This window comes from Lissotriton vulgaris, chromosome 5 (assembly GCF_964263255.1).
Source record: "Lissotriton vulgaris chromosome 5, aLisVul1.2, whole genome shotgun sequence".
NCBI lineage: Eukaryota > Metazoa > Chordata > Amphibia > Caudata > Salamandridae > Lissotriton > Lissotriton vulgaris.
In genome coordinates, this window is record NC_141693.1 from 146,599,765 (window position 1) to 146,624,348 (window position 24,584).

General features: G+C 42.7%; 1 protein-coding gene across 1 annotated transcript in view; it reads left to right on the top strand.

Annotated features, from left to right (window-relative positions):
- The window catches only part of MORN5 (MORN repeat containing 5), a 101,941-nt gene that overhangs the window by 45,948 nt on the left and 31,409 nt on the right, over positions 1-24,584 (top strand). Inside the window, exons 2-3 of the mRNA XM_086919991.1 lie at positions 5,241-5,388; positions 23,431-23,542. Of these exons, the coding sequence (XP_086776117.1) occupies positions 5,241-5,388; positions 23,431-23,542 (260 nt within the window). The remainder of the gene's footprint in view (positions 1-5,240; positions 5,389-23,430; positions 23,543-24,584) is intronic.

Consider the following 24,584-nt stretch of genomic DNA (forward strand, 5'->3'; position numbering starts at 1 on the left):
ATTTGGACTGTTGAAAAGCAGGTTCCGCTGCCTCCACAAGAGTGGAGGAGCATGTCAGTACACACCCATCATCTGCTGCAAAATCATTGCAACCTTTGCCATGGTGCACACCCTTGCCACCAAGAAAGGCACAGAAGTTGACTTGACTCATCATGAGGACATTGATGATGGACCAGAACAGCCAGAGCCCTATGCAGCAGGAGTAGTGCCAGCAACAGATGGTAGACTGAGAGGGGCAGAGATCACACGCAGCTATTTCTAAGTAAGTAAGGAGACACAGCCAGTCATTAATTATGAATGACGTAGTTTAATGGGCACTACGGCAAATGACAAATGGCACACCATAGTAGTACAATTTGTGACAACCTAACTAGGCGGTCATAGGTTACGTCACCCTGACATGTCCTGTGGAGTGTGGGCAGCATTATTGTCTGCGCCCACGCACAACAGTGCGGGATGCCCGAGGCTGGGTTCAACAGTGGCTGTTGAGGAAGGGCCATCAGATTGGCGCCTGCTGCTTCTTCTTATGTCCTGTATGGGAGTGCTACTGCTACTCCTGCTGGTGGTGTCTTCAGTGTCCCCCACAACTTGGTCTCCAGCGTTGGCTGACTGGTTGATCAGTAGCAGTTCCATGGCAGAGGTTACTCTCCCCATTCCCCTAGACACATCTGTGCAGCAGTGCACAAGGCCCTCATGCATGGCGACAGAGCGCCAACATAGCAGGGAGGTGGCTGTAGCAAGACGGTTCATCGCCTTGGTGTTTTGCTGCATACAGTGCCTCTCCCAGCGCCGCTGTGTGCGGTCTGAATCTAGTTTTTCACAGAGAGCCATCATGGACTGCGACATGTCCCTCATTCCCTCGGCCATATCTTTCATGCTTTCTGCCATGGAGCTAATGCCCCGGTCTATGTTGCCCATCTTGGGGTTTAAGTGGCACATCTGTCTCTGTACTGACAAAATTCCCTTTGCCTGCAGGCACTGCACCTTCACCATTGTGGCCTCCAGCCTACAGAAGACCCCCTCTCCATCCTATGCTTCTCTCCCGGACCCTACGGCGCCTGGCACCGGTATGCACACCTTCAGAGGCGGACTGCTGCCCAGCGTTTGCCTCCAGTGGAGCCGTTTGGGTGTCACCCTCCCTATCATCATCATCGGTCGTCTCCATGATTTGGAGAGGGGGCACATCATGCCTCCTTGTCCTTACCAGTTCTGAGGAATCTGTAGCTGGTGAGGGAGAGAGTGCTGGTGGGTCCTGCTGTGATGAGTCGTACAACAGAGGTGAACAAGGCTGTGCTGTGGTGGCTCGCTCTGGTGATGCTGCCTGTGCTGTGGGTGCGGGTGGCGGCTCAGTGCTTTGCCCTGCACTTGTGCCTGTGTCCTCACTCCTTTCCGTTTGGGGTGCCCTTTTCTCCCTTTCCTGTGCTGTCCTGCATGATGACTCTCCTGTGGACAGATATGGACACTGGCTCAGTGGTGCTGTACACCTGTGTGTCATTATTAAATCACATTCCTGTCACACAATTACAATGTCCTCAACTGCTTATGGATGTAGTGTGTGGCATGTCTTGCTGTTTTCTGTGATGAATGTAGTGATGTATGTTTCTATGACTACGTCTTCCATGATGCATTGCAGGTAAATCCTGAAACCTGTACTGGAGTGTGAAACACACAACCACAGTGGGGAAGGGGGACAGGGAAGAGGGGAGGATTGATGTCCATGCAGCTTACCTTGTTTTTTTGCAGCTCTGGCTGAGCTGTCGGCATCCCCTATCCCATGGACACTCTCGGGCTCCAGGGTGGACTCCACAAGCTGCTCCAGGTCTGTTAGGGCAGGTGCCCTGCTCCTTCCTCCCTCTGTGGCTCTGGCTTCTTTTTTCTGTGCTGACAGCTTTTTTTTGGTTATGATCCTGAGATCATACCACCGTTTATTAAGGTCATCAATTTCCTGTGTTGTAACCCCGATGGCATTCACCTTTGAGTGAATTCCCAGCCAAGTGTTCCTTTTCACAGCCTCTGCAACCTGCATAGACTGTTTTCCAAATAGCTGGGTGTGGTACCTCACAACCTCCTCCATCAGCACCTGCAGTGCTGTGCTGAATTTTAGTTTTCTTTTGCGCTCTGCCCCTTCCCTCTGTGAGTCCTGGGATTCCATCATGCACTTCAGCTCAGCTCAAGGCAGCCAGTTGCTCAGTGTCTCACAGCTCTCCAGAATGTTAATTTACTGTGCACCTACATGGGTGTGGCCTCTTCCTGGTTGTGGGGTGGAGTAGATGCATTTGATTAGTTGGTTCCTCTGTTGCTTTGTTGTGGGATGTGGTGGATGAACCTGATTGGTTGACAAGCTCAATTGGTTGTATTTTGTATCTCCGATTCGGTATTTACCGAATCGGTAAATACCGATTCGGTAATTCCCATTCAAGGATGAATGGGTATTTTGGGAATTAATTTATTATTAATTCTTTATTAATGGGCTGTTAATTATTATTAATTAAACAATTGGCAATTATGTTCATTGTGTCTTTTGTTTAGGAGCAGGATGCGGATTTATAGGGGAATAGGGTGGGAAGTAATTTACCTATATTAAATGTATTAATCATTTTTATTTAATAATATTTATTTAATTTATATTTTATAGTGTTAATTGTGGGAGTTCATTCAGTATTACATATTTATTATCTATTTGTTAAATAATATTAATTCATTTATAATTAATTATGTTAATTGTGTAATTTTTTTAGGAGTGGGTGGTAGGGTTTATAGGGGAATAGGGTAGGAAGTAATTTATTTATAATTAATTAATAATTGTTTGTTAATTAATGCTAATTATTTAAAATCAAAATTTGGCAATTGTGTAATGTTGTAGTATGCTGCTCAGCCAGGATGTGTGTTTGTTAGAATGTTAGAAGTTAGAATGCTGGAATGGTTTGAGTCAGTTGGTCTATGGGCTCAGCAGCATACAGGCTGCTCCTGGTGGGGCTCGCTTTCTATGTACCTTCTTACTTGTAACTTCAAGAGTGTCCGTTGAGAGGATGGCTGAGCAGCAAGGAAGCTGCTCCTGGTGGGGCTCGCTCTGTAGAGAAGACCTACTCTACATCAAATTCTATACTACTCCATGTTGTGACTGCTGATCTACAATATATACAATAAACCTACATGGAAATCCAACTGGTCCCGGTTCCATTCACTTATTACATGTAATTAAATTTTTTTGATGTAAGTTGTGGGGTTTAGAGTGGTAAAGAGTGGGAAGTAAATTCTTTTAAATTAATTAATGTGTTATTTGATGTTAATTTATTAATGTAAAATCAGTTATGGAAATTGTTGATGATTTTTAGGTGTGGGTTGAGGTGTTTATTGGGGTAGAGGGTGGAAAGTAATTTATGTTTATTTAATGAATAATTAGTTGATTAATAATATTAGTTTATCAATTGATACATATTTATGGAAAGTGCTTATTGTTATTTTTTGTGTGTGTGTTTGGGTTATAGGGGTAACGTTTGGGGAGTAAATTAATTTTTATTTGTAAAAAAAACAAATAATAAAATGTGTTTACTTGATAATTAATTATGTTAATTATGGAGGTGCATTTTTTAAAATATTTAAATGTGGGTTCTGAATTGTGTGGTGTAACAGGGTAGGAAATAAAAAATATTACATTTATGTAGTAATTAATGTTTTTGTTTATACAAACCTTCTATTAAAAATAGTTTTTTGTTTTTAAATTATTTTTGATTTTTTTAGAATAATATTTATAGGTATTTCTCAGAACTTTTTACCTTCTAATCTGTTTCTATCTTTTGTAATATTTAAAACTTTTATATATAATTTTATTTTTTTAAAATATTTAACATTATTTTTATTTAAATAAAAAAATCTATATTTTGTACATCTATATTTTTTACATCAATATTTTTGTTTCGATATTTTTGTACTTATAATTTTAAACATAGTTTGTCAATATGCTTGACATCGACATTTCTGCATCGATATTTGTGTTTGGGTATCAATGAAACATATTTTCTAGACAGGACTTCAATCCACTGTCTCAAACTCTAGAACTAGTTTGGGTTGATTTTCCTTTCAAGTATCCTTCTCAGGCTGCTACTCCTTTGTGTAGCATGGTGCTTTTTACATCAAGTAGCACCAGTGCTGTCGCCAGGCAGGAGCACTCACCACATGGGCATAATAAAGTGTGAGCTCTCTTTACCTGCATTTCATCAGCCTTTCTAAAGCAATCAACAAAAGGGCAGGCCTGGGCTAGAAATGTCCTCACTTTGTACATTTGAAACTGCAGTCCTACTTTATACCCCCTGCCATCCACCAATTGACATTGATCTGGAAGAACTAACCAACAGTATTCATGAAATTAAAACAAATGATGAAAAATGATCTATTTTGAGAAATGTCTAGGGGCATCATTACCATGGCGGGTGTCCGCCCGCCACATAACGGTATGCGGGACTGTCCGCCAGGGGTGCAGAGGTCCTGCGCCTTCAATTAGGATGCCACCACCACTGTGGCTGTGGCATCCCCATTCCCAGCATTGTGGCAGGCGGTGCCCACAGCACCGCCCACCACAATGCTCGGAATGCACCTTGTGCATGCAAATGTAGGGGCGTACGATAGGTACCCCCCAAGTGCAGCCATCCACTCCCCCATCCCCACGGGGCCGCAACGGGCCTCCTAAGAAAAGACTGCCTGCCTTTGTACATGGAAAGGCCAATTGCTGCCCGCATCATAATATGGATGGCGCCACCATGTTATGCATGTTTTCAACCCGGTCGACGAGTCGACCGGCGGAAAAGCGGCAGAAGGTCTTCCGTACGCCACGGACCCCCCAGCCATCCTAATATGACGGGGGGTCTTTTAAGTGTGATGGCGGGCAGATCGCCCCTGCCGGGCCAGCGATGACTACCTCCGGCCCAGCGGGTGCGATACTCCCGCCATCCTAATGGGACCCTTAGTTATCACACCTCATTGGGTCTCAAAGTAGCATAATAAAAAAAACTCTTCCTAACCATTTAAGCTAATTTTAAAATCCCTTCTTACATTTCATTTGGCTTGATAGGGATGGAGGGTAGCCAGTAGTTCCTCAGTATCTTTGTTCACAACTCAAAGTGAGATATCACAATACAATAAAGTATTGAGGATTTCTGTGGCATTGTAGGAACTTCTATGTAAGTACTTTTCAAGTCTTGAACAGGTTTATGTGCAATAAACATCAAACTTTTTTTTTGCAGAATGGAGGGAAAGGGCACATACACTCTCCCAACTGAAACAAGATACGAAGGTGAGATGAAAGATGGAATGTTTCACGGGCAAGGAACTTTACATTTCCCCAATGGCAGCAAGTATGAAGGCACTTGGGACTGTGGTATTCCAAAAGAGGTACCTCCACTTCCGTTTTTTGTATTACAAGAGGTGTACGTTTTAGAATGAGTGATTAGGTAATCTATATGGAGTATTACTGCATAGGTTTCCATTTAGTATTCTATACAGTTTATTGTTATTTATGTTAGATATTTCATATGGTACAAACACAAGGAGCAAAGAGAGTTTTCAAAGGACATTTTTATTGGAACATGACCGTCTCAAACATTTGGTACTGCCCATAGAGCTTTAATATATGTAGGGGGGTTAAGTTGAAACCAGGTTACAAACACCACCATTGGTTTTTAGACTATGCCTCAGTACATTACCAGACACATATCTGCAATTTAAGGCTAAGGCAATGGTAGAGGTAGGACCAGAATCACATGTTTTTGATCAAGGGCCAAAACATGGATTAGAACCAAGAGCTCTAGGATGCACTGTAAACTACTAAGAGTCTTGGATCAAAAAGAAGTGTAACTTTAACTTGAAATGACTTGTAATGGACAATCCTGTGATGGCTGGAGGCAGACCTAATATGGAGGAGAAACTTCTAGAGGAATTTCTTCCTCCAAAATATCCACGTAGAATACGTTGCATCAGGAATTATACTTTGGATGTGGTACTCCCTCCAGAAATGAGAGAAAACTAAATCACTACTAAGCCCTAAACAAGGCAGCTGGTAGTTAGCATCAGAAGGACACACTTTTGTTATTAGCGCTTAACGGACACAACGCATCTCCTCACCTGCATGGAGAAATTCGGCACAAGGTAGTTTATTTATTTTATTTGGTTTTTTTATTTGAACAGTTTTATATAGCGCTAGCTAGACCCGGAGGTACCTTTACATGAGGACGAGCTTTGTTTCAGAGCATAGTTACCAGTACATAGTTACAAGATACACAGTGCCAGAGCATGGTTACAAGTTCCTGGAGCGTAGTTACAAGTGTTAAAAACATATAGTAAGGGAAAAAGCATGCAAGGAGAGAGATTCAGGGGAGAGAGGATAGGAGCAGGGGAGGTACACAAAGAATGAAAGAGGTGGGGGGGGGTGAAGGAAACGCAACCAGGAGACGAGAGAAAACATTGTCCAACGTCCGGAGTGCTGTGATTACAGTGGATATGGTGTAATTACCACACCTCCGCTGTGTGTGGCTCCCTTTACGTAGTGGACTCTCTCAGAGGGGTCTCTGAGACTCTAGGGCATGAATACTGGATCCTTCCCGAACAAGGGGAAAGGGAGTGCTTTGGCAAGGGGTGCTATTCCCACACCACCACTGTGTGTGCCTCCCTTGATGCTGTGGACTCTCTCAGGTGGGTCTCTGAGACTCCAGGGAATAAATGCTGGATCACTCACCAACAAGGGGAGAAAGGAGTGCTTTTGTAAAGGCCACACACCATGGTGGTAACTTTAGGGATAATGGTGTATTGTGTGGTAAAACAGATTTAGAATGGAGGGGACAGTTCCAAAGTCTTCAGAATTGTCTCTTGATTGATTGATCATCTCTCGATATCAGTTTAGTGTCCTCTTAGCAAGGCTCATGTTGTCGCCTGTGGCTTGTTTCCGGGTGTCTGCGGCGTGCATAGTTTCATCTTCCCCCTACACTCAACCTGAAACCAGAGTGTGTACACATGTTAATCTTACTTACCCTGACTAGGATTGTGGTTCCTGCTTAGACAGGGTGCATATTTCTGCCAACCAGAAACCCCATTTTTAACCCCTTTTTAACAGATCTATATTCATTACTGCTCTGTTGCTGCATCTCGAGTTCATTATCAAATTGAAGTAAACTCACTTAGACTAATTCAATTAAGTTCACACAATGTGTGTTTATTAGGTTTCATATCTATTTATATAGCTGACTAAGGGCCCCAGCGGTGCTGGGACCGGCCGGCAATTAGGATGCGACCACCACCCTGGCGGTCACATTCCGCATCTACAGCATTGCGGCGGGTGCTGCTGTAAGCAGCACCCTCCCCAATGCCAACGAGGCATGCTATGCATTGCCATGCACACACAACATGGCATGCACCGCACAGTGCCTGCCACCTTGAGCATGGCAATGAAGGGAAGGGAGGTACCATAGGTACCCCCAAGTGCAGCCCCCATCCCCCTCTCGCCGGGGCCCGCACCAGGCCCCCAAAACAATTCCCGCCAGCCTTTCCATGGCGGCGGCGCCATGGAAAGGCCTTTACCACCAGGCATCATAATATGGATGGCAGTGCCTTCCAGGCACTCCACCATATTATGCCTGTGTTCCGCCTGGCCGGCAACCGTGCCGATTGCCGACCAGCGGAAAAGTGGCGGACGGACTTTCCGTCTGCCGCGGTACCCCCGCTATGGTAATATGGTAGGGGGTAAATGTGTTAGTGATGGCGGGCAGATCGCCACCGCCGGCCAGGTGGTGGCGAAATGCACGCCATCGTAATTACCCCCATAATAAGGTGTGAAATTGTATTGTTGTATTGGCTGTAAAAATGTAGATCATTGCTGACCAGAAATCGGTAGGCAACAATTTATCTCTTTGTATCAAGAAAAGAGCTAAATGAAAAACTGCTCCCGAAGTACTGTTGCAAACACCACTCACATATCAAAGCCAGATTGTTTAATGATGAGGAACAGTATCTATACTGATTGAGCAAAACACCCTTCCACACTAAGGCCAAGATGAAACTAAAATGAGGATGCCCACTATCAAAAGATTTACATCTACAATAAAACTGAAATCGATATGCCCAGTGCTTAGTTTGTGTGTAGATAGGGGTCCACCAGTACTATTATTATGGGGACTGGGACCTATTTTTAATTATCAAACTTTGAGCCAGAAAAAAGTGGAAAAGGGGGAAAGTAGGGGCGCAAAGTAACCTATGACAGTGCAATAGGGACAGAGATGATTTATTTGTTGATGAAAGGGGCATGAGGTGAAATAAAGACTAGACAGTCTAGGTAGTCGGCAACTATGACATTCAGCAGCAGTGCTGGCGGGCCTCCAGCACTTATACTTTAACAAATTAAGCACTGGATATACAATAAACATTGCATGTGATTACACACCGAAACACTTTACTAAACCGTAAAGAATTGCTCAGCCAATCGTATTCAGTGAAACAAACATAACTTGTACATAAACCATAACCTTCCATGTTCGTGGCTACAGCCCATATGCATGCAAACATAATAACCAGGGCTACCAAATTAGGTGACTATTCTATGCATTCCAAACACAGGATGACATTGAAGGTCACAACTGTATTATAAACTCATTGTTCACCCTAGACAAAAAGCACAAAGTGCAAATGAATCACTCCAGCACCATGGTACAGGCTTCCGCGTCACACTTGACAAGTCACACAGATCTACAAAATTTATATTGAAAACCAGACACACAGGCTGACGAGGAAAGAGATAACCAGCTACAGGAATGATAAAGCCAGTGTCTTTAACATTCCAGTAGTTCCAGTAATACTTGTAGAACCTGTGATATGGATTGTTATACAAACTTTTGCAATCTCAACTTTAATTTCCATACCATAAAATTGACCCCTATGTCCAAGAAGACATTCTTCCCTAAACCAACATCACTTTACCATTATCAAATGTGACAGGAGGACAAGACAAAAGGATCATGAGGATCCTTCATGCTATTAAAATCCTTAAATGTCCAGTAGACAACATGCCCGTCCAAATGCACAAAGCCAGAACTCAGCCATCTAACAGAGAGGTGATTTCACTCCACACACCACAAATGGCTTGACTGACTGAAAGTTCCCTGCACACACCCCAAGCTGGAGAGAGAGAATTTATAAGATTTGAATCATGCTGGTGAGAGACTGTTGCAACTCCAAATAACACACTTCCTCTTGAAAACAGACCCAAATGTAGGATGGATCTGTCAGCCTGAGTAGCTTCATCATATTCTTATTACCATGCACAATCAACCTATTGAGGGCACCTATAGAAGTGAGAGGAGAGACAGGGATAGGAAATAAAGAATCACTGCAGGGCATAACACCCCATGGCAGCAACATCCATTTTCTAAGAGGTCCAAGACAGTCAGAATTATCCAACGAGGAGGTGATGCACAGCATACAAAGATGAAACACATTGTTGTGATTGACACAAAAGATACCTGCAAAAATATAGACCAGAAAGCTGTGGGGAAAAATGTACATGCACTTATTTAAACCTCAATGAAACATTAATTACCACTTAGGATTCAACATTTTAACAACAAAAAATAGGTTTGTATGAATATATTCCCCAATGCCTGTACTTCTGTACCCATTCAAAAACAAGATCATTAACAAACATTTCTAATCAAAAAGGGATTTAAAAAAGCTAAACACAGTTTTTATATATCACATCTTTGACGTCTATCGGCCAACGACAGAACCATGTGAAGTCAGGTAGTTCCTTTAAAAATACATACATGATAAGCATGGGCGGAAAATCCGTTTCGCTCGCGGATTTTGCGGATTTTCGGTAAATTCGCAATCCGCGAGATTCGCGAATCTCCCGCAAAATCCGCAAATCCGCGAGCAGCGGATTTTGCTCGCACTGTTCGCACTGTTCGCGTGAGTTCGCGCCCCGCGAATAAGTGCAAAATTGCAGAAATACGATCTTAGCAAAACTGAAAGTAACTACTTACCAGGTTCAAAAGTTCAGGCTCATCATTAGTAGCCATTTCCTGTAGTGCTTCCTGAGGGGCCCCTCCAGAGTTCAGTTGCCAGTTGAAACTATTATGTGACCCTGCTCTGAACCTCAGAATAGTTACACATATGCCACAAAGGTCCTGAATTACAGCTAAGGGAGACAAGCAGGAGCCAGGCTGGAAGTTCAAATCCATTAATCAGCCCCTAATGCATTATTGTCAGTTGGGGCAGGGCAGGTGTTGTAACTAATTTTGCAACAATAAAAGCACTTAGCAAGTGCAAAAGATCACTAATCAGGAAGCACTAAGGAAGCAGGTGCCAGCTAAAAAAATATTCTGTGACACATTAATCAGCCCCAAATTAATTCAGGTCACTTGAGGCAGGGAAGGTGTGCTTGCGTTGCCACAATAATGTACACTGACTGGACAACCAGAGGGTGCTGTGATGAAACAGAGGGTGGCATGGGTGGGCCAGAGGGTGGCATGAGTAGTCAGAGAGTGGCAGTGGTGACAGAGAGTGGCAGTGATGAAGAAGAGTGTCCCAAACAGGCTGGACACGTAGAAACAACAAGTTCGCGAAACTTGCGACCCGACAGGTAAGTTCGCAATTTGCGACATTGTAAAAAACCCTCGCGAACTAGCAGAAACCCGCGCAAACACAAAAAAAAAAATCCGCAAATTCGCGAGAATTCGCGGATTTTGCGGATTGCGAGTTCGCAAATCCGCAAAATTCGCGAACGCGAGATTCGCAAAATTCGCCCATGCTTAATACATGAGCCACAAATGTAATCTTGCTTAACCAACAGTAGATATCAGAACTCTTAAACTATAACAGTAGGATATACAGTTTTATATCAGTGACCATATTTCATTAAAATCGTTCAAACCCTTAATGGCTGTTTGACCTTTCGAAATCATTCTTGCCTCTATGCTAGACATGGAGGATGTCACTAAGCTTCCATTGGGGTTATATTGTACCACATTAATAGCTGACCAAGTAAGGTCATCGACCGAATGATGCATTTTCTTCTAATGGTCCACCAATGGGGCACCTTCCGTCTGGCATCTAATACGCACTCTGTGTTGGAGAATCCGAATCTCCACAGGTTGTGTTGTCTGCCCTATATATTCTTTGCCACAGGGGCATTTCACATAGTAAGTAACATTCCTTGTGTTCAAGTTGGAAAATTTAGATTGTTTATGGACTATCCTAGTCAGTGTTGCACATGTTGTATCATTTGAAAATTTGCAAGCAGAAAAGCTTCGACACCTAAAATGACGAATTATCGAGGGAAACCTTAATGTTTGGGGCAGATCCTTAACTTTCTCAATCGACCTAGTGGCTCTTACCAGATGTTGTCGTAGATTCTTTCCTTTAAAAAAAAGAAAACATAGGTTTAACAATATCAAGACTTGACAGAATATTCCAATATTTTTGAATTATCGGTTATACTTTATTGACTTTAGGGTTATATGTTCAAAACAGGTGAGGAGATTGGTATCTATTTTGCTTTTAGGTATAAGAAGAGTGTCAAGCTGGGAGAACCAAGCTCTTTTTAAAGATGTTTTTGCTAGTTTCTTAGGGTAGCCCCTATCACTCGGTTAGTTAATCAGAGTATTGGCATTCTTAAAGTTGTCCTCCTTATTGGTACAGTTCCTCCTGATGCAGAGAAATTGGACTTAAGGGAGATTCTCCTTAAGTTTTCATTGGTGGCTACTTGAGAAATGTTATAGCGTATTGCGACCTGTAGGTTTTGTGTATAAGCTGACAAATAATTTATCATCACTAGCTTCTAGCAACAAATCAAGAAAATTCACTTTCCTAGAATTATATGTAATAGATCAATTCTTCTGATCTCTGATTAATCCATTCATGGAACATTAACAGCAGCATCTGGGGTGCAGTCCAAATCACAGAGATGTCATCTATATAATGATGCCGTTATTTAATATGTTGCTAGTTAGGATTGTCCGCCTCGAAAATCCCCTGTAGTTCAAAAAAATAACATGTTAAGTTTAGCTATTTCTGGGGCGAAGCTACATCCCATAGCTACAACCTTTGACTTGTAAAAGCAAGTTACCTTTAAAAGAACACAAGGGGGCCTATTATGATGGCAGGCGGATCATCACCACCGACCCGGTGGTGGCGATCCGCCCGCCATTGGTACCTGATTTACCCCCGCCATAGTAGTATGGCAGGGGGTAGAGTGGCGAACTGAAAGACCGTCAGCTGCTTTTCCGCCGGTAGGCAATCGTTACGATTGCCTGCCGTGCGGATCTGGGGCACAATATGGTGGCGGTGCAAAGCAGGCACCACCATCCATATTGTGATGTGCGTTTTTCATGGCCTTTCCATGGCAGCGATTACGCCATGGAAAGGCTGGGGGAAATTGATTTGTGGGCCCCTTACGGACCCCCGAGGGGGTAGGGAGCTGGGGGGCTGCACTTGTGGGGTACCTATGGTACCCCCCTTCATTGCCATACACAAGGTGGCCGGCGCCACGCGGTGCCTGTCACGTTGTGCATGGCAATGCACAACATGCCCCTTTAACATTGCGGCGGGTGCTGCTTACAGCACCGCCCGCCGCAATGTTAAAGGCCAGAATGCTCCCGCCAATGTGGCCGGTGCATCCTAATTGGCCTCATGGGACCGCCACACCTCTGGCGTTCCGTCCCATTTTCCGTTATGGTTGCGGGCATACAAAGACCGCCCGCCATCTTAATGAGGCCCCTGCGTCCAGTTCAGATAAAAATTCTGTGGGCACCTTATGGGGTTGTGGCCTTGAATTGAGGAATTCTGTCATGACAGCACACCCCTCATCTCTAGGGATTTTGGTGTATAATGCCTCTGTGTCAACTGTCATGAGAACCTTGGCGGAATTGTCATAAATAGACCCCTCTACCTTATTAATGAGATCCATAGAATCTCTCATATATGCTCTTGTAGTATATACAAAAGATTTGAGAAAAGTATCTATGTATTGAGCTGAAGGCTCAAGGAGGTACCCGCACACAGAAATGATAGGTCTACCTGGAGGGTCATTAGAATGTTTTTGAACTTTAGGAAGAGCATAGATTACTGTTATGCCAGGGTCCTTTTTATTTAAAAATGTGTGCTCTTTTGGACAAATATACTCCTCATCCAGCACATATTGTGTGATTTCTTTAATTTTACCTGCTAAATCTATTGTGGAGTCTTCAGTAATTAACCAATAATGCGCTGGATTATTCAACTGCCGCAGAATCACTTGGTCGTACTTTATGCTGTCAAGAACAACTATCCCACCCCCTTTATCGGCTGGTTTGATTATGATAGAATCGTTAATGGCAAGATGATGGATGGCGGTGATTTCTCCTTTTGTGTTTAAAATACAATTTCTTAGTATTGAGGTCATCTATCTCCCTCAGAATAGTATTTTCAAATGCCAGTAATTGGGTAGGCATGGTGAAAGTGGCTGGACAAAAACTAGACTTGTTCTTAAAACCACTGATATTCTCTTCATGGAGGATTCACTGTCAGCGAAGAACATTTTTCGGAAAAAAGATATGTGTCGAGATGGGTTATAAATAGGCACAGGGTCGCTGTTACCCATATTGGTATTAGTTAGCATCGGCAGGCGTGCCTTCTGATCTGGAACTCACCTAAATCTTGTAACATGCCTTGTGACAGAAAAGATTGTCCTATAAGTGCAGTGCCAGTGATGCACAATACAATACAAGTGAGCAACAAGAGATTGTCCCAAGGAGAATGATGGGAAGAGCCAGGTGTGAGGTGCTAAGATGCCTGTTTTCACCAGACCGAAAGTGCTCATCCTTAATAAAGAGTTACAGTCACTTATGAATCTGCTTTACTGTTCCATCATAGCCAATTAATCTCTGACCATGTTCACTTTGAGGCCATTTAGAGGTAATTCTGTAACCATGAACAAGAAAGCTATACGATGTAATAGCTCAACATCACATATGGCTAGATGAAACGGACAATCAGGCAGCCTTGAAACTGAGATAGACTTGGATGCTAGTGACTCCAGTTGTACACCAACATTCCTGCAACATGATAGAACAGACAGAAGTGGTGGTATTTAGTTGTATATCAGAATATTTTTCACAGACATATATCGTCTGACATAAATATTGTGTCCTAAATATCAATTACAAAAATATTGTCACTCAGGGTATAGATTTTCATTATCGACTCTAATTGAGTGATATTTTTGTAGACAATATTTAGAACAAGACATTTACATCACACGTTATTCTGACTTAGATATTCTGGGATCATACCACAGCATTCAGATGTATGGCTGCTACCCGCAGGCAAGCCGTCATGCCCTAAGCATTTTTTAACTCTGAATTACACTGTATATTTCCTGGGAATATTTGTACTTCTAATCTTTTTTAAGTTCAGGGTACTTTTTCCTTATGTTGTGCGTCAGCTTTCCAGCCAGCCATGGTCTCCGACCGATTGTTGCGGAGAAAGCTTTTAACTGCCTCACTTCCTGGTGAGTGTTTGGTGGCGTGGCCACTGCTCGTCATCTTAACTGTTACCAGTCTAGTGTTTTCTTGCTGCCTCACTTAAGAAGCTGATGTCAATGTGGACATGCTGCCGTACCCACAGTCAAGCTGTAATGCACTGAGCACTTTTTAACTTTGCATCACTTGACTGACAATGAGGACGCGCAGCAGGAGCGCCACCGGCGTGCCAAAGGCAAGCCCGTCTGTGCCCGTCCATGCCCAAATGTTGCCAGGGCCCCATCTCCTTTTAATACAGAGGTCAGTGATTTTTCCAGAATCTACTATTCTGCAACATTTTTACAACAGTGATTCACCTCTAGCCTATTTAGCTACTCAATTCACAAGCCTCTTTCTGCTCTGTTTGGAGGGCCCTATGACCTGCCAAATGTGCCGTTGTTTCGCTATATGTGACATCATGAAAGCTAATATCCAAGAAGCAAACATTGCTACTCTTGCTAATCATGTCAGTCAGGACACAGTCCTCCTATTTTATGAGAATAGTGTATCTTCTGGGCTATCCCAGGTTTCATTTGCCTCAAATAGCCTTCTTTGCAATATAAAATATTCACCAAAACATGAAACAGAACTCTGGGATTTAATTTCTTCTGTGTCTCTGGAGATGTTTTTTTTTTAATTGCAATCTGAATGAGCCATCCTACCCTTTCATCAGTCACTTTAGCTCTGCCTGGAAATTGCTATATACTTAGACCGGACAGAGAGGCTAGAGTGAGAGTTGGTATTGCTGTAGTTTGTTGGGACACTATTAGAGTGTTTTTGTGACACTTTAATGGCTGATTGGGATGAAATTGGCATCTTTAAAATCGAGTTCCCTCGAGGAGATTACCGTAAAGGAGCACTCATCTAGAGTCCTCCGGGTCGAAATAGAGTGTTAAGCCACTGCTTGACTGAATACATTGCCACTCTTGTTCTGTCTGTAAAAGATGCCCTTTTGTTAGGTGACTTCTGTTGCCATGGGGAAGACTCTTCTTACCCTGAAGTTGTGCAACTTAGGGCCCGATTTAGAGGTAGGATGGACCTGAGTCCGTCCAACAAACTTGATTCAGTACTGGGACTGACCGACATCCTGTTGGTGGTCCCAACCTAGCAATTAGGATGCGACCAAACACTTTTTGGTTGCTCTCCTATACTTTACTTTACAATTTACCGACTGGAATGCATGCTCTCATTGTAAAGTGAAAAGTTGCAGTTCATCCCTGCACCCGTGGCAGGCACCCCAAGGTGCCTGCCACGGGTGCAGGGATCAACAGGTGGGGCACCAAAGGTGCCCACTCAGCCTCCAAAGTTTGCACCTCTTTCCATTGAGCAGATCAAAAGATCTGGAAAGAAACACATCTGTCTTACCTCTGAATCCATGTCTCTGTGGATCTTAGCTCTACTCTGACATCAGATTGCACCTGGTGTCTGTGCACTGTTCAATTTATCTGTTGACACGGCAAAGATTACCCTTGCTTGGAAATCAGCACAAGTTGTACTTATACAAAAGAAAGCTAATGTCGACCCTAGTATTCTAGCAAATTACAGTTCTATCTCATTGCTCCCAAACCTGGGCAAGTCTCTGGAAAGTTTAATAAATACCCAACTCGCAGCTTATCTTGAGGAAACCCAGATCTTTGTTCCATCGCAATCTGGTTTAAGATCTACAGTACGGAGACCACCTTGGTTGTAGTGACTGATTCCATAAGACTCTCCCTGGACAGAGGTTTTCCTGCAATGATGGTGCTGGCCATGTCTGAACTGGGTGGTGGAGTGAGCTAAAGAATGGTGATGGATTAAACCCAGATCAGTTGACGGGGGTGAGTGTTTGATTTGTTCAAACGCTCCGTCCATCATACCCTTTGGTATCGCTTTGTTCACCCTAAGTTGGCAGGGTATGCCCACACGTGGGTCCCTTGCTCACTCTACCACTGGATTCAAGATAGCCTGGCTGATGAGGATTATGAATCCGAAACCGGTCCCAGGGTGCTTGTTTCCGGTCCAGGTAAGACATGGCTTGACAATTTGGACTGGACTGTTCCCATGAGGCACAGGGTCAGACTGATTTGCATATGGCCATGTCTGAACTGGGGTGGTGGAGTGAGCTAAAGAATGGTGATGGATTAAACCCAGATCAGTTGACTGGGGGTGAGTGTTTGATTTGCTCAAACGCTCCATCCATCATCCCCTTTGGTATTGCTAGATTTATCTGCAGCCTTTGATATCGTGTGTCTTACTAGGTTGATTCAAAGATTAGATGAGATCATCATTTTTGGAGCAGCTACTCAGTGATTTAGGGATTACTTAAGACACAGATCTCAGTCTATTTCACTGGGCACTTTCCAGTTTCTCACTATGCTGGTTGATAAGGGGATCCCAAAGGGCTCTTGTTTAAGTCCCACACTGTTTAACATCTATGTGGCCCATGTAGCTACCATGGCTAGAACCTTTGAATTTGATATTATATATTATGCTGGTTATACTCAGCTCATCATTTCTTTAGAGGGAGACCGGGACAATGTCAAAGACCAGTTCTCAAATCGCTTGAAAGCAATTGCTGATTGGATGGTCACAAAATGTCTGCAATTAAATACAGAGAAAACAGAGATCGTGCTGTTTGGGAAAGTACAGCAACTGTGGGCCTCAGATTGGTGGTCTATGAAACACCAGGTCGCAGCCACTAGCTGTAGTGTTTTCAACATGAGGCATCTGCTGACGATAGCTTTTTCTCATCTTCCTCTTTATGTTAGGAAATACCTTGTTCAGGCTCTGATTATCAGCAATGTGTACTACGGCAATTCTTTACTAGCATCTGCAAATTAGAATTTAATTGCTTAATTGCAAGTAGTCCAAAATACTGCTGAGTGACTTGAACGCAATCTCCCTTCCGATTCCTTGACTGAGCTTCTCTTGAGAGCTCTACATTGGCTACCTTTTAGAAAAAGGACAATCTTCAAAATCTGTTGTCTTACTCATAAGTCATTAATGGGCAGTGGCCCTAGTGATCTACCCCAGAAACATAACTAATATTGTTCTGCTAGGAATTTGCACTCTGAGGACAAAGCCTTGCTTATCGTCCCTCGTGTTCACTTGACAAGATGCTGCGGTAGGTTTTTTTCTTACTTGGCCCGTGCTATTGGAATGCCCTGCTCTATTATATCTGCACTTGTCTTGATAATGGTATATTCAGGAAATTGCTTAAAACAGATTATTTTAATTCTCAGCGCATTGTTTTGTTTTTCCTGTTCAACAGTGCCCGGAACATCTATGGAGGTGATTTGTGCACTATAGTAAGTGATATTAACATAACATGTCGGAGCAAAAATGATGTGTCGCAAGTCCTGATACAGATGCACAAAATTAATAAAATGTGAGGTCTTTCTTTCACTGAAAACACACTTAAACCTACTTTTTATATGTAGAAATGGCCATGTAAAATGTTTGTGAATGCCCACAAACCTTCAACTTTCCACTTCAACTACCACATATAATCTGTGGGAAGGCATATCTGAGGTAGTACTTTTTCAGATGGGCTGAATACTGTAATATTTGGTTCTTGGCAACAGGGTCGATGCAGCCTCTTGCTCTGAGGTAATAGACCACCTTCTGTAGGGGTCTCCTGTACCTGGGACCTTTCCCCCATGACAAGAGTTTTGTTGAACTCTTAGCCAAGGAACTTCAGTGGATGTGGGGGTCGTATAGAGGCATGCAGGAAACCCCACTATGGCAATGAACCCTCCTGGCTAACTTGGTGTGATTTGAGGGTTTCGAGAGGTTGGACCATATTAGCATATACTGGCTCACAGATATCTTGGATTGGAATTTTGTGAAACCATTCACTACAGTTCAAGAGGAATATGACTCCACAAACCCCAGTTGAGACGCCCATGAAACTTATGAGTCTAGGCTACAGATATTCTCAAAAATCAATCTTTTGGCAGCACAACTGATTACTGAACTACTGGATAAATGGGGCAGAGATACTTTTCCCACCTCTAAAGGAAAAGTGGAGTGAGTGGATTTGCCACATCCTGTTTCTTTACAATGTAAACCAGTTTTTCCTCCAGCTAACGTTCAATATGCTATTTCTGGCCCAGGATTTGATAGCTGTAAACAACAAAGAATGAAGTGTTCAGTGAAAACTGAAAGGGGTCTACTTTCATGCCCACCTCCCAGAGGAGCACAGGAAGTACATCAGGTTCCTTGTGGGGAACGCTGTTAGTAATACAGGTTGCTACAGTTCTATCACAATGTCACAACTTGTCCTAGCATCATGGCCATTTTGGTGTGATTTTTCTCTATTAGCAGAAGATGTACTGCTATTATTATCTTATAAAATAATTACTTTCTCCTTCGTGCTGAATATAGGAAAGATTTGGAGTCAAGTCCTCACATTGGAGACCCTATACAAACATGGGTCTTCTATGAATTGATGGTTTTGGGTACCATCAGAAGAAGTCAGTTCAATAGAATTTAGTTTTAAATTCTACCCAATCAAGGGCCTTGCTCTGTCCCATTAGAGTTACATCTGTTAAACAAAGAGTCAACTACTTCTTTGTCAACAAAACACTGTTAGTTTGGTGGTTCCAGGGGCCTCTACGACCCCAATGTACTGCATTAGAGGAATACTGCAGGCCGGCCTCCTATTCTATGCCCTTCAGTTGCAGTAGCTGAGCACTGGAGATCAGCTGTAAAAAGAGCAGTCAACACATGCCCCAGCCCAGATATCCTCATCCCAGCCTTGGGATAGTGGGATCATTGCTCTATCCTCCTACAGAGGGATCATGTCTGAATACCTACTAAGAAAGATATTCTGTCTATGGAGGAGGTGATTGCTCCACCCCTTCCTTCCACTGCTCACTTTGAGTGTATAGGTACTGAGGATTTGGCCTTTCAGCACCTCCCCCCTCCCCCACCCCCGAGAACATGGACATTTCGGTTGTGGCTAGTAAATCATATACCAGATCCCAGTACAAGAGCAAATAGATCAATTTCTGGCAGTGAACTTTACCAAGAAATACCAGCCTTCTAAGCCTTCTACTATGTTCTGTATATGATGCAGTGTCCTTACTGGGTCACCTGATGGAAACAGGAGTGCAGGTGGACGCTTACAAGAATTACCTTGCTCTCACTGTAACCTACTGGATAAGCTTGAAGACATATTTACCTGGGCAAACAGGCTATAAAAAAGATTCTAATGGACCGGGTGCATCAACTTTTGGTGCAACATCCTGCTTCACAGAAGCAAATTTGTTCTTGCTGGACTGATTCACAAGCATTTTGAGCTGTTGATATCTTGTAAAAAGCATGCTCTTTTTATCGAAATTGTTTTTTCTATCTAGAAGTCCCTTCTAGATTAAATTATTATCTGTATTCCCTTTTTGCTGTGCTCGATGAATCTCTTCCCCTTTTCCTAATTCTCATGTCTGATATATATTTGTATATAGATGTCTTTCTTCTTTATTTATTTATTTAAAACTGTAAAGATGCATTGTACCACTGATTAACCATTGCTATGTTCAATAAAAAATTTATAAAAAAATAAATAAAAAAAAAGAAATTGTTTTTTCTAATATCCACATCAACAGCTAGACACATAGGCAAGCCCCAAGCCATTTGCCCCTCAGAGTTGTTCACAACTTTTCAGAAAGGTAGGGTAGTTCTAAGGACTAACTTCACCTATATTCCAAACCTATTGTCTGAGATGCATCTGTAGGAAGAAATCGATCTCCGTGTCAACATATCTTCTTTGCTGAAGGGACTCTCTGCTACTTGATGACAGCTAAGGTCACCATTGCCAGATGGATAACACCCCTTTCTTTACTATGTATGAACAACCCCTTTTGGAAAATGACCCTCTCTTGAAGTGTCACCCCAAAGTTTCTGCCGTTCTCCTCCTCTTTTTCTGACCTACTTTCTGCTGGCCTTAGGACTCTGAGCCCTTTACCTCTGCTAACCAGTGGCAAAATGCATGTGCTTCTTTCCTAAACATAGTTTCATTTACATATTCACAAAAACCTCTATTATCGGCATGTAGACAGGGGATTTCCTCCTGTTTAATAACAGTATATTTGCCGTTTGGTTAAATATCTTCTGGCCTCCCTGCTCCGACTGTCATAGAACGTCTCTCTTGATGAAGAATGAGATAATAGAGGTTTTGCCCAACTACGGCTGCAGCGATATACTCCCTTGCCCAAATATACCTGATTCTGCCATACGATTGATATAAAACACTGGTGGCTCCGCTGTACATCTAGACACCGTCAGACCTAGTGTTCAAGAATATTGAGACAGGAGTGAAGAGTGGTAGTCATAGATTTCCACCTGTGTCCTGGAAACCTTTCGAACTGAAACCGAAATCAATGGTCTTGTTCTGTTACCGCTTGAAAAATATATTTTGAGAACTGTCCTGAAGAAGGTGTTTTGATTTCTAATAAACTGAAACGCTGCGTCAACAACTACTTCTTGAAAACTGCAATCAATGTATATGAAATGTTATTTTTAATTTGTGTTTTTAACTTATTGTTTTTATGAATTTGTGTTACACTATTGCTTATTATACTTAATAAAATGACCATAACCTTTAAAGAGAAACCCACCTAGGCTTTTTGTGCGTGTATTCTTGTGTATAACAGTGCATTGACATGGTGGTACTAGTATCTTTATCTGAGCCCTTTCGTGTCTTGCTGGATTGAAAAGCTCTTTTTGTGATCGGGACTACGTCCATTTGTGTATTACTTTTCCCCCGTCCCGTAGTGGATTGGTTAAGGGCACCTCCCTTTTGATTTGTGAATTTGGCATATTACCCTTGCCATCTACACACAATTTCTTCAAAAAGGTTGCTCTGTTTGCAACCTATTCACTACTGTGCACTGGAAGGTTTGCCATATACCAGTAGATCAGTTTCTCACATTATCATGTGTGTATATATTTATGTTTGTATGCATGTAGTATTTGTATAGCGTGAACGTGACCCAAAGGCAATGGAGTGCTGTACAGGGTGAAAGGCAAGTATACAGTCAACAAGTAACAGGAGAGGTAGATGGGTTCAGGCAGCAAAAGTGTACTCTTACTGCATTGTGATGTTGTGTCCTTTAAAGAGGTGCATTTTCAATCCTTTCTTAAAGTGGAGTAGCATTGGGGTGGTGTTGATTGATATGGGAATTTTGTTTCAAATTCCGGGTGCATAGTTGGAAAAGGCCCCTGGCTTGTTTTTTTTTTTCTTTTTTACACTTCTTGCACTCCAGTCTGATGTTGTTCTGGCTTTGAGTGTACTGAGAGCAGCCAGAGATGGTGAGTTTATCGGCAAGTTAAGCATGGGTTCTGGTCATGATGGCTTTGTAAATTAAGCAGATGGTATTGAGGGCAGGGGGAGCATGGCTAGATGAAATATGCTACTGTGTGTAGCCTACCCTCTACAGGATCCATTGTAAAGTTGTTTGGTCCTGGGAACAGGGCTTGAATAGCGGTAAAGAAATATTTTTTTAAGGAAATGATTTAACCAGGCTGTCTTGTCTTTTTGGGCAACGTGTTTCTTGGAGGTCATGTTTACATCCACAATGAACCCAAGAGACTTGCCATTTGGTGAAAGTTGTGGTTCAGAAGTCAGAACCATCATAGTTTGTATCAGTGAGCTAGGTTTGCACTGTTTCTTGTTCTTGGCCAGAGGCGTCCAAACTACGCCCTGCAGGCCACATTGGTGCTCAGCAAGATTTTATCCGGCCCTGAGCAACTTTAGTGTTAATAGCCAAAAATGTAATTTCTCTGTTTTGTAATTGATTATTTTGTCAGAGCATTTGCTAATATTTGACCTTTTTACTCATTATATATATTTTTTTGCTTTAGGTATGGCATTGTTTCTTTGTATTTGTCACATTTTTCTTTTGTTCTGAATCATATCATGCTGATTACATAAAAGATCCTAGTATACCTTATTCTTTCATTTAAATTGTACTCATTCATTTATAAAAGTGATTTTTTTCAGCCCACGAATATTTGTAAAATATACGATGTGGCCAAAGGTGTTCGCAAATGCTTAGCGGTAGTAGCTGCAAAATTATGAATAGGAAACATACATGTCTTTCCTTATGTAGATAATTGCCTGATCAAAAGTCCAACCAAAGCCAAATGGCTAACAGACACACAGAGCACAATCGACCTTCTACACCAATTGGGCTTCACAATAAAAGCGACAAAGTGTTATCTCCAACCTTATGTTAAACCTGGGTGCGATACTCGATTCAACCTCAGGGAGATCTTACCCCATTGCACAAAAGGTTCCCAATCTCCAGAACCAACTGGATTTTTTTCCGCCACATCTTCACCTACCAGCCAAAACAGTGATGTGCCTTCCAGGAACAATGGCATCATTCATAGCAAGAGTGCCACGAGCAAAACTACACATGAGACCTCTGCAAGATTGGGTCATATTGCAATGGTCGCAAGCCGGGGGTAATATGGAGGATCTAGTGTTGGTTTCACCCAAGGTCCATCAGGTACTACAGTGGTGGAATGCCTCAAACATATTGAAGGGAAGAGTCTTGATATGATCTTGTAATCGAGCCTCTACTGCTTTTTCGATGATCCACGGAAGGGTAGATAAGTGACGGCTTAGTAGTTGGCGAGGTCTTCAGGGTCTAGTTAAAATATAAATTTGTGATCCATAGAATTTTAAGTTACTTTCATAATCAAAATCTCTGGTTGACAGCATCTCCTACCTTAATTCTAGAATGTTAGAAATTATAGATTAGGCTTATTGATTAATTATAATAGCACATTTCAAATGGACCTGCTGGCTAAGGACATATTTCTATTGGTTATTGAAGTATTGGATGCAGTATTGACAATTCACTGTAAAATAAATCCTTGATTTATTTGTTTACTTTAAATTGCTTTTCAGGGAACATATACCTTCACAGATGGTCTTGAATACAAAGAGAAGAAATGGCTTTACTGCGATGGATATGACAGAAGATTTTATACTGAAATATGTAACGGACTGAAACCTGCAGGTATGTAAACTTGAGTGCATTCTGGCCGTCGTGAAAACCCAATTTCTTTTGGGGGTGGTTAAAGTTTTCAAACTTTGCTTACTGCTGCTTTTTGAATAATTTCATACTTAGGGGTCATTAGGATGGCGGGTGGATCGCCACAGCACGTATGGCGGTGGCGATCCACCCGCCAAAAACCACTCCCGCATTGAAATTCCCCCGCCACATAACTATGGCAGGGGGGACACTAGCGGATGGAAAGACCGTCTGCCGGTTTTCCGCCCGGTCCAAGAGTCGACCGGGCGGAAAAGCTGCTAACATGGTGACGGTGTCTAGGAGACACTGCCATCCCTATTAGCATGTCTGCGGGGACATGCCTTTCTATGGCTTCCACGGAAAGGCAGGCGGTTCACGCAATTTGGGGCCCATAGTGGGCCCCCAGGGATTCTGGGGGGTGGGGGGTGCACATGGGGGGTACTTATGGTATCTCCCTGCAGTTCCATGCACAACATGGCAGGCACCGCGCAGAGTCTGCCACGTTGTGCATGGAAGTGCACAACATGCCTACTTGGCATTGCTGCGGGCGGTGCTGAGAGCACCCCCGCCGCAATGTCAAGAATGTAGGATGCGCCCGCCAGTGTGCGCATTCTAATGTCACCAATGGGACCCCCTCACTGATGGCAGGCGGTCCCATTCCATGAAAGGATGTCAGTCCGCCATCCTAATGACCCCCTAGGTGTTCAAGGCTGAAAAAGGCAGTAAACCCTATTCCCTGACAAAGAAAGATTTAGCAAGAAAATGTTTTGCTTTCAAAATTGTTTGCAAAAATGTTTTGTTGCTGGACCCTTTGCCAGGCGACAAAGCAGTTTAAAGCCCACAAAATTCACAAAGTTGCAAAGCTGTATTTTTTAGGTAATAGGGGGAGAGCAATGCACTGTTCATCCTTTTTACCGTTGTGCCAGAAACATCTTTTACATGTTTGCGCACAATAAATAAAAATGTAAATTTGTTATAAAGCATTATATATTTTTACATCATGTGTGTTTAACAGCTAATCTTTATA